Source organism: Fusarium oxysporum, genomic scaffold, assembly GCF_000149955.1.
Source record: "Fusarium oxysporum f. sp. lycopersici 4287 supercont2.60 genomic scaffold, whole genome shotgun sequence".
In the NCBI taxonomy this organism is placed as follows: domain Eukaryota; kingdom Fungi; phylum Ascomycota; class Sordariomycetes; order Hypocreales; family Nectriaceae; genus Fusarium; species Fusarium oxysporum.
The window spans coordinates 27,189-37,281 of NW_017264860.1; the positions used below are offsets into that span (position 1 = coordinate 27,189).

The 10,093-nt window shown below is 47.6% G+C and overlaps 2 protein-coding genes across 2 annotated transcripts; one reads left to right on the forward strand and one right to left on the reverse strand.

Annotated features, from left to right (window-relative positions):
* Positions 1-4,620: 4,620 nt before the first annotated feature.
* On the reverse strand, positions 4,621-5,235 carry FOXG_17644 (uncharacterized protein; the record flags this gene model as incomplete). Its single annotated transcript, XM_018397652.1, has 4 exons — positions 4,621-4,716; positions 4,765-4,835; positions 4,890-4,985; positions 5,043-5,235. The coding sequence occupies 4 exons, from the start codon at positions 5,233-5,235 to the stop codon at positions 4,621-4,623; spliced, it is 456 nt and encodes a 151-aa protein (XP_018258714.1).
* A 1,637-nt stretch (positions 5,236-6,872) lies between these two features.
* On the forward strand, positions 6,873-7,245 carry FOXG_17645 (uncharacterized protein; the record flags this gene model as incomplete). The annotated part of the gene is made up of 2 exons (XM_018397653.1): positions 6,873-7,130; positions 7,183-7,245. The coding sequence occupies 2 exons, from the start codon at positions 6,873-6,875 to the stop codon at positions 7,243-7,245; spliced, it is 321 nt and encodes a 106-aa protein (XP_018258715.1).
* Positions 7,246-10,093: the final 2,848 nt, after the last annotated feature.

Consider the following 10,093-nt stretch of genomic DNA (forward strand, 5'->3'; position numbering starts at 1 on the left):
CGCCTTGCGCCCTTGTATATAGCTTGCCATTGTGTTCTCTCGATCCATATACTTGTAGTCGCAAAGGAGCCGCTGTCCATATCTTTGCTACTCAAACGTGGCTGATTCATTGTTTCCCAGTACTTCTTTTCACGTTCTACCACCTCACTCAGATGAGAACATAAGACCGGGCCGAGTTCTTGTGGCGCCACTCGCGATTGGAACGAATCTGTATGCACTTTCTTGTGGACATCTCTTTGTAGTCGTATCGGGGAATTCACTTGGAACCATCTGCTGCCTGCCCTGCTAGGGAAGAAACGTTGATATGCGACACCCTCCTCCCATGGTGACTGGTAAGCGGACATATGGTAATCCGGCGGTGGTCTTCCCCTGCCTCCTGGGTTCATCCATTGATACTCGTCAGTACAATGCTTTTGTATCTTCTGAATACGACGGACAATATGGCCGCACGCACGACATTTCAAACCGTCTGGTTTTGGTGGCGCAAGATACGGAATGGGTTCAATTATATCCGTTGGGTACCATAAATTACGTAGTTCGTCCTGATTGGGTAGAATGTTTGGGATCTGTTCTATCTTCTCTACCAGATCCTGTTCCTATCGCGATGTCGTGTTTTCAATGAGTAGCAACCTCATCGGCTACAGAGGCGAACCCACAAACCTGACACACAAGAAGACGGTATGTTGAGAGAAGAACGTAGGGATAAATTGCACTGCATGGTTCAGATAACAAATTAGAAGCCGTAATAGTGATCACCATAATGACTGGGTTGCTGATAGTATGATCTGAACAAAGATTATGCTTCGATGAATAATGACACCATTCGGTAGTATGTAATACTTGATAGCACTTCACGCGACAGGACGCGTGGCGTTCTATAGTAAACCCCTGTTCTGAGCAGCACTACCCTTCCTGTATGTGGAATAATGTAAAATCAACTCTACATCCTGGCAATAATCAACCCTACTAGGTTTAAAGTGAGTCAATAAAATCAACTCTACTAGAGTTGATTTAGTCATTAGTTACTAGTGCAATGTAAGAGATTGACTCATGATTCCTTCATACATGTCAGCAACCCGGGTGATGGAGGATGCTTCGCGGCTTAAAGAGGCTGGCAATTACGGGTCGGACTCGAGAAGACGCCATACAAGCTCACAGCCATATCCAGGCCCCCCCTCCTCAGGTGCCATTGGGAGCTTGAATCGACTGTGAAGTATAGGGCTGTGAATGACTATGGGCGAGGATAAGCAGAAAAAGGGGGAATACGATATGAAGCTCGAGATACACTACTCAGGAGCAAGAAGACAAATGGTCTCACCCAGCACGAGCCAGCTCACAAACCTCCCCAACCAAAGGGAAAAGCTCATTCCAAGATGGACTTCTACCTGGCTGTGCATCTTCGCATAAACGATGTAGCAATGAATGCCCGCCCACTGCCGAATCCTGGAGCAATAAGGAGAGGAACGCATGAGCCGCGCCCTTTGGAAGTGGATATAGATGCTCTAGAGCCAACAGGCTCATATGAGCAATCTTACGGCAATATTGCCAACCCCCCCCCCCCCCCCCCCCCGCTCTACTGTTCCATCAACCTTGACACGGATGTATCTGGGACTGGCAAAGGCGCCTTCCGCTTCGGCTCATGGTCCTCGTGTCATCTTCAACCGGCTGTCATGAGGCCTGCCTCACTCCCTGACCCACACTACTGCATATCAAAGTGGTGTGCACAGCCTTGACTTAAGGTTTAATCCTTTATAATTAAATAAAGATGGCTTTAACTTGTCACTCAAGTAAGACTATATGTTAATTAATTATTAGACCTATGTAACTACAATAGTTTATATGTAATATATATATATAGCAAAATGCTAGATAAAAAAGAAGTTAGCTAACTATTTCTATAATGCATTTTAGTTAGAGCTAAGAATATATAGAGCTTTTAAATTTATAATAGTAAATAATCCTTATAACCTTTGGTTCTGGAGCCTTATTATAACTCAACCACCGCTTAAGGGCGGAGGCCTATACGAGAGATGACAGCTTATGAGCTCCCTATTCATCCGAGCCTTTTTCTCTAATATCTTGATAGTCTCACCGGTTATCGGCGAATTCACATGAATCTACAAGCCACTCGCCCTTGGAAGTGAATCCCTCCATATGCAATCCCAAGGGTTCTTCGCCTTTAGCCTGGCCATGTTTCGGGTAACATCAAAGCCTAGTGGATGAGGTTTGGGGGTAGATTCGAGCCCCTGTCCAAGGCCGTCAGGCCATAGTAAGATTTTAGCTTGGCCGCACCAGAAGAAGGCTTGTAGATTGGGGAATAAACATGTGTGTTACGTTATAGGTGCTGAGGTGTCACGGAACACTGGAGTGTTGAGTGGCTAGGTTGCATACCAGCTAATTGAGAACGAAAGGATTCCTTCTCTTCTCAGGGGCTTCTTGACCAGAGAACGGATATACTCCCAGTTCTTGCTACTTACGGAAAGTGCCCAAAATCTTTCCTTCCTTTCTCACTTCGTAGTCTAGTCACAAAATTAGACTCAGTGATGGGTGAGGTTAATTGCAGCCATTGATACGGCCGAAAACTCTGGGTACGCCCCCTTCAGTCTAGGATCAACTGCATATCAACGGATTTAACCGACCATCTCCCTATGAACCCTTTGTGCATTGCATGGAAAACAAAGTGGATCAATATCAAATATTTGGCGTATGTAGGTCTCACTTCAGCGAGAAGTCGAAGCGCTATTGGTGATGTATTGCAGGGTAATTTAGACTGCAGGCCAGCCTTGTGCAGGGATACCCGTAGCGTCAGATGTGACAAGAACTCGAGCTGAAAGAGTAACTAAGGGTAGTGGACCCTTACCCCGCGTTGAGCTGATCTGGATTTCTTGGCGATGTTACTGTTTCCCGAGCTCTGGTCCTTGTCGGTAGTACAGACTCCGTGTGGGAACGGCTCTTGAGATATTTTGAGACAAAGCATTCAGCCATGCATCAAGGGGTTATTTGTTACCGTCCGGCGATTGCCACGTCTTACTGCGTTTTGTACCTGATTAGTGGAAATGGTAAACAGGTTGCTTGGCCGATCTTTCGGTAATATAGCACCAGCTCCGTCAGCCCTCCTGCGTGCAGCCTTTTCAAATACGAGGCTGAGAGTTGGATGCCACATTTACAAGAGGCAATCTTACGATTATACGAGGTTCCAAATCTCCTCACCAGACTCTGTTCCAACCATGGCTCTTCTCTCGTGATGATGGGCAAAATGAGTTTCAGTCGAGGCGATGAACCGATGATGACGGAAGTAATTGGATTATCCTGCATCTCAACCTTCAACACCCCTGCAGCTGAGCTAAAGATGGACTACTGGCAGATCTATTGGCGAGGCTATTGGTATGGCTTGCAGTAGTCCAAACTCTAGTCCTCCACCCCACCACTTGAGGCCCTCCCTCAGCCGCCGCCCCAAATGTAACTGCTCAGGTCTCAAATCAGCGGTCAGAGAGTTGCTGCCGATGGTCCGATACAAGGATGTGAACGCCCAGCTCACCACTAAGGCTGCCGGGAAAGAAACAATCAATGAGCGCCGCTAGGCCCCGTTTCTGGGTCGAATTTGGGCCTATCGAATATTCGCCACCACGCCTGGGTACCGTCAGTTTGAGAGATGAGGGACCAGGGTCCCCAAGCCTGCTTACTTCGGCCTTAAGTCGTAAGGTTGTTCCAGCCGGAGCTTGCCATCTATGACCACTTCAATTCTCCTATGTGACAAGTCTATTATGAAATCCGTCTCTGCTACTCGTGGGAAGCCTGTTTAGACCTTCGACAGGTTACCCTTGGAGTATGATGAGGGTTGCTAAGAAGGTGTTGAGCTGGCCTCCCGTCCCTAAAATAGATCACCCGTGGATACAGCTGAGACAAAAGTTTAACGGGGAGCCACAATGAAGTTTAATAATATATGTGCTGGAGGTAGCCATACATCGGTCTGGGGACTCTGTCCGGAGAATTTGGTCCTGCCTAGTGCTTAGTTTCCTCCCAACACCATGGAACCGCCCAGCGGCAGGAAACCTTTTCGATCAATTGGTACATCTTAGAACCCACGATCCGATTGGAGACTCGGCAGTTAAGAACACCAGAGGAAACGGTGTGGATGGAGCTTCCCGAGAGACGGCAACGGCGCACCTGCGCCACGAATCCCTACCCGGTCTGCCGGGGCTACTGTCAAAGTTACAAGGATTGAGTTGTGACTCGTCGGGCTTCTGACCTCTCGTTCAAGTCGCCAGCAACACCGCATTTCGAGGTGAGGCTCACATTTCAAATTTGGGGGTTTGAATGACGGGTTCCACTAGCTTGCTTCAAGCCGAGATCCGTCGGCCTCCGTCAGCGCCTACAGATCCGATAACCTGGCAGTGCATGATCGTGGCAGTGTGCTTTATAAACAAAGGTATAAGAGGGTGGTATTTGTTTACTACATAAACTACAACAATCACAAAGGAACGACTCCACCGTTCAGGGTATTCAATAGGGTAAAAGAACGTAAGAAACGAAAGTAGCGGGCAGCCTAGCCCTATGTCAGTTGCACCGCCAGACCCGTTTTGATACGGAGACATCGTCTTCCGGACAACACGAACGCTTCTACTTCCCACCCTTTCCGCCCTTTCCGCCTCCGTTGATATTGATGTTGATGGTGACGGGCATGTTGAAGTCGATCTCACCAATGCACATTTGATACTAGGTAACTTGTAAGTCTTGAATCGAGGATAAGAGGCTGCCACTTACCCCCATGTTATTGTTGCAGCAAATGATCTTTGAATCGACGTTACAAGAGTCTGAGATAGTACACTTGGTACCTGTAGGATATTTAAGACTCCTCGCGTAGTAAAAAGGGGATTCGGATTACCTACCACCGTTGCCATCAGGGCTACAACAGTATGCGCTTCCCGAAGAGCAGACCGATGTCTGTTGGTTCGAGCAATCGCTACTGCCACCGCCCTGGCCCTCTTCAGGTGCGATCTCCCGTTAGACTGAACACCCAAATCTTTCCATTCACGACTTACTTTTTTTGAGGGATGGCATCTTTGGGAGGGGCAAGTCCCCAAGAGACGGAGCCCTAGGCTTGATATCTCGAGTTTCAAGGCCCTCAGGCTCGGCGGCCCGAGGTTCAACGCCATCAGCAGCTACGTTACCAACCGGAGACGCCATGGCGCCCTGCAGGAAGACGAGCCCGTAGAGGATAGTGGAAGCGTGCATGATTGATGTTTATCACTAGCGCGAGGGAGTGGACAAAGGTAGTGAAAGGATGAATGGAGGGTAGAACAAGACAGAGTGCTTCTATAACGAGCGGATGGCGAGATCTAGAGTGATTGAGATGTTGAAAGGTAGACAGGACAAACGAGATGGAGGCCGGTATTTGTGCAGAACTCTTTCCTTAGCCTCGTATTCGGTACTCGGTGGCAGACTAATAACAACGGCCCAAAAGGTAAATCAGCCCTTTGAAACGTTGGGCATTGCCTACCGCCACATATGACTATATATGACATATTTTTGATTAATTATATGGCTAGCTAGGACTACTTCTCACTCCCAACGGAATATAAGATAGCTATGCACTTAATATTTCTATTATTATACTTTTATAACTCTTCTCTAATTAAAGTTCCTTATTTTCCGGAAGTTGCCTGTTAATAGGCGACGGACCTTATTCTTCATATTCAGCTGAGGCATATGCACATGCGTGGTGACTTAATTGTATGGTAATGACCCTCAGATCTTGGGCGGTCGGAACATCATGCACGCTAAGTCTGTTTACTGCCTTCGGTTTAAATTTGACTCTCAGATAACATGGTCGCCCCTAACCATCACGCCACAGGGCAAAAGATGGGACTATCTCCGGAGGCCCATAAGGCTGCAACGCAGCACCGGGAGGGGTTGCAGCTAATTGAGAATAAACACGATGCTCCCCCTCCGGTGGCTTTGCTGCGGAAGAAGGGGTAACCAAGCCCTGTACCTTCGGTTGCAGCTACCAACCCTCAAACATATGCCTCATAGTTACTTCTAAGCACATGCCTCACAATTACTCATAAGCACATGCCAAAGACAGGGTTGTGAGCAGCTATGCCAAAGGGATTCAAATTATCAACTTCCGCCCGCTTATAGCAATTATGATATAACAGTCGCACCTAAACATTATACTACAGGACATAAGACTGGGCTATAATTGCTATCAGAATAATTACATTGGTGCTTACAGCTGCTTGTAGGAAGCTACGGTGAGCCAAGATGTAACAGATAACCTTAAGTTCTTCGGCCTGTCGGCCGGCCTAGAACGAGCTCGGGATAGTTACTATTGTGTCGAATTTTAATACCTTGACAACCCGTTCAGCAGCGGGGTAAACAGGACTATCGGGCCTGCTTCATACCTCCGACGTGGCAACAGTCCAGGCTTCCGGCCTCAAAGTCTGTCGGCCTGGACGCACCTAGACCACACCTAGATTCAGCCTCAAATCAGCCTCTTGTCATCTTTCTTTTCTGGCTATGCGACGAGTGGTGGGAGGTTTATTGAGTTCAGCGACACCAACTCTTGGGCAGCATCATGTACGTTTTCATGATGGTGTAAGGGCCGCAAAAGAGTTCAATAGTTTCAAGTTCCATCTGAGAGGCGGAACAAAGCGTCTAGTGGTAAGACTGTGGTTAGGTTGTTGAGAAAAAAAATGACAGACTCGTGAGAACTAATAGGGCAGGAAAGGATATATAAAGGGGGCCTTCTTCCCCCTTCAACCATCTATCCTCATCACTCACTCAGTCTTCACTACTCAGCCAAACAACTTCAATCTACTATTCTCTTCAATACTCTCTTTTTGAGATCTCAACACTTTTCAACTCCCAAAATGCAGTTCTCCGTCGCCGCTCTTCTCGTCGCCGCCACCGGTGCTCTTGCTACTCCTACCCGTGGTGGTGACCGTGGTGGTAACCGTGGTGACCGCAACACCAACACGCAGACCGTCACCTGCACTGGTGGTTCTGCTTACTGCTGTTCCCCTGAGTACGATGACGGAGGCTATTTCACCTACTACGAGTGCAACAAGAACATCAACAGCTGCAACGTTCAGAGTACCATTGTTTGCTGCGCCCAAAATGTCCAAGGAGTATGTGAAGAGCAAGTGATCTTAGAAGAACTACGCTAACTGAATAATGTAGAACAACAATGCCCAGGCCCAGACTTGCTCTGCCTTCGGCAACCAGAAGGTTATCTTTATCTAAACTCCTTCTCTGGAACCCGAGATGAATAATGGCAGCCCTCTGTAACTAGAGTGGACGGCGTATTATTAACAGACTTCGGCCTTCAGGGTATTTCCAATGGAATGGAGGGGTTATCAAATTGACGAGGGGTATGGATGACAGTTGGATTATTTCTTTCTTCGGTTCGAGTAAGGCGATAATCTCTAGCCAGGATAACATCTTCCCAACCACCCACGCTCCTTCATGCTTTATACGGGGATGTGTTTGGTTCTATGAGACAATAGCGAGAAATAAAAATACGTTCTCGAGCTACTGTACGCAGTCGTGGTGGTATTTCGACGAAATACAACAAAACTGGCCCGTGCACGCGTCATGTCTGTGTATTTCGTTAAATTACCATAAACACTGGTCCGTGCACGCGTGATATCTCTAGCCCATCCAGTTAGACTCTCCATTCGTATCCAGCACCATCACTCTGGTAAACATCACAAGTGTACCATGGCAGCAAGATCTCAAGGCACTCCTTACATACTAGAAGTCAGTCCCATAATAGCTAATTATACACTTCTCGATAATCTACAGCTCTTCTATGATACTGGCGCCCGGCTCCTAATCTGCACCAGAGACAGCTGTCAATTCGCCCTATCCAATGGCCCATCCCGCGTAATAACACATCTCCGCGATAAGCATAACGTTTCCACCGACGCAAGAAAAGGGCTTAATCAGCTTCTTAAATCCCTATCCCCCGGGCCGCTAGACCCTGAGAGTGCATTAACCTTAGCCGATAGAACGGCCGAACACGATAAGCTACGAGTCTATGAAGGCTTCGCTTGTATCAACTGCCAGTTTCGTACCATAAACATCCAGTCAATACGGCGCCACCAGTCTAACCCACCGGATGACTGTAGATCTAAAGCCAGCCTCACTCGCTCCAGTCGCCGTCGCAACCTTGACCAGCAGTTTGATTGTGTCTACCTGCAGACATGGACCACTGGGTCAGCACGGAGATACTGGATCATCAACAGAGGTAGAAGTATGGTCCGGCAGGTAGATAGCCCTGCAGTACAGGCTCATCTGCGCAGCGTGTTGACAAGGGAGTTCAATCGAGGAAAACTCCCCAATGAGATAACGGCGGCGCCTCCAGTCGCACCGACCGACACAACGGCATTTGCATTACAGACGCCTTGGCTGGAACGGACCGGCTGGGATCGAACGTATAACAACAAAGACCGCCGTGAAGTGCTCACAGCCCTACTACAATGATTACCGCGAACATTGCGACGCAATGCACATGTTCTGGTCCGTGCACGCTAGACGTCTCTCCAATTTCCCCAGAGTTGCGTCATAATACACACTTTTCGTCCGTGCACACTTTCAGGGTTCGCGGAGCTACGGTAGAACCCCTATTATTTCTCTATCGTCAGATAACGTTGACTTTCCTTTTCTTTCCGACGAAGCTGAAGTTTCGAAGAACATTCGATACGTGTTTGCAATTGCCTCACCCTAGGTCACCCTCGCCCCTTTCGTTTCTTTTAAGCCCTCTTTCCGTGAGGCCTTAGAAACATATTCATATTAGAGCTCGATAATAAGTTTTATAACGCCTAGATTTGATGTTCTTAACCGACTTGCTCTTTGCATCGACCTAGATGCAAAGGTGTTGATTTGCTGCCGGTTAACCTGTTAATATGCACTATCCGTGAAAGGGTCTGCTGTTACCACGCACCTAAGAGTAAAGCACTAGGTTGAATATGATAAGCGTAAGGGCTTAACCGAATTCCTTAAAGGTCTGGGCTAGTTATATCTGGGTGATCCTAGTGCTGCGCCGCTCCTCAAAGACGGCTGCTCGGAACATCCTGACTTGCGCATCTACGAGGGGTATGCCTGCCGGAAATGCCTACTCTGTACTACCAACTTCTCGTCTCTAATGCGCCATATTTCCACTTAGTATTTCCAAGGTCAGCCTCCCGGAAAGCGCGAGCTAGATGAATTTTACGATGAGGTATGGCTATAGGCATGGACAGCGGGGTTAAACTAGTCTCGAAGGTATTGGATTGTTAGTCGTGGTGGTCTTGCTATACGGACCAGTGATGCTATCTAAGCTTATCTCGCATCTATTAAAGAGCAAGAACGACTTTTAAACTCCGGTAAAGACACACCAACCCACACGGAATCAGGAGGCATGAGAACAAACAGCCAAGGAGACCTTCTTAGATTTGAAGAGCAGACCCTATAGATCGAAAGGACAGGTTGGGATAAGATATATCACGGAAAGAGTCGAGATGTACTTGCTGCCCTTGCGGCATCATCTTTCTCTCGAGGCGCTGGGCCTTATCTTCTTGGTCGCCAAGGGACCGACGGTTTGCACGAAGATATTTTCAGCACTATGGAAGACGAACGAAAGATTGCAGCTATTCTCGAAGCGTTAGACGTGCTTCTGGATCGATGTGAGGAAACTGCTTGTAAAACGAGTAGAAGTATCCTCTGTTGGCTTAGAAGCATGCATGCTCTAGCATGCTACCTAAAACCTTTTATCCTCGTATATTACCCCTTAAGTAGGAGAAAGTACTGAGTGCTTTTTAAACGCTGTCTTCTGCTTATTTTCTGATTATATTGCATGGACCTAGATACTCGGGACAGGCTTATAGGCATCCGGTTTAAGAGAAAGCAGTTTCGGTTTCTTGAGGCAATATGGAACTATGAATCACTATCTGATCTTGATGCCTAATCACCTCGTACACGGCTATCCTTGCCTGGAACTGAGGAAGACTCCTTGGGTGGATTTATGCAGCGATGTCTTTCGCATAACTACTCCGAGGATGAACGTGAAGATGACGACGAGGAGGATGTTACAGAAAGTTCTGAAGAAGAT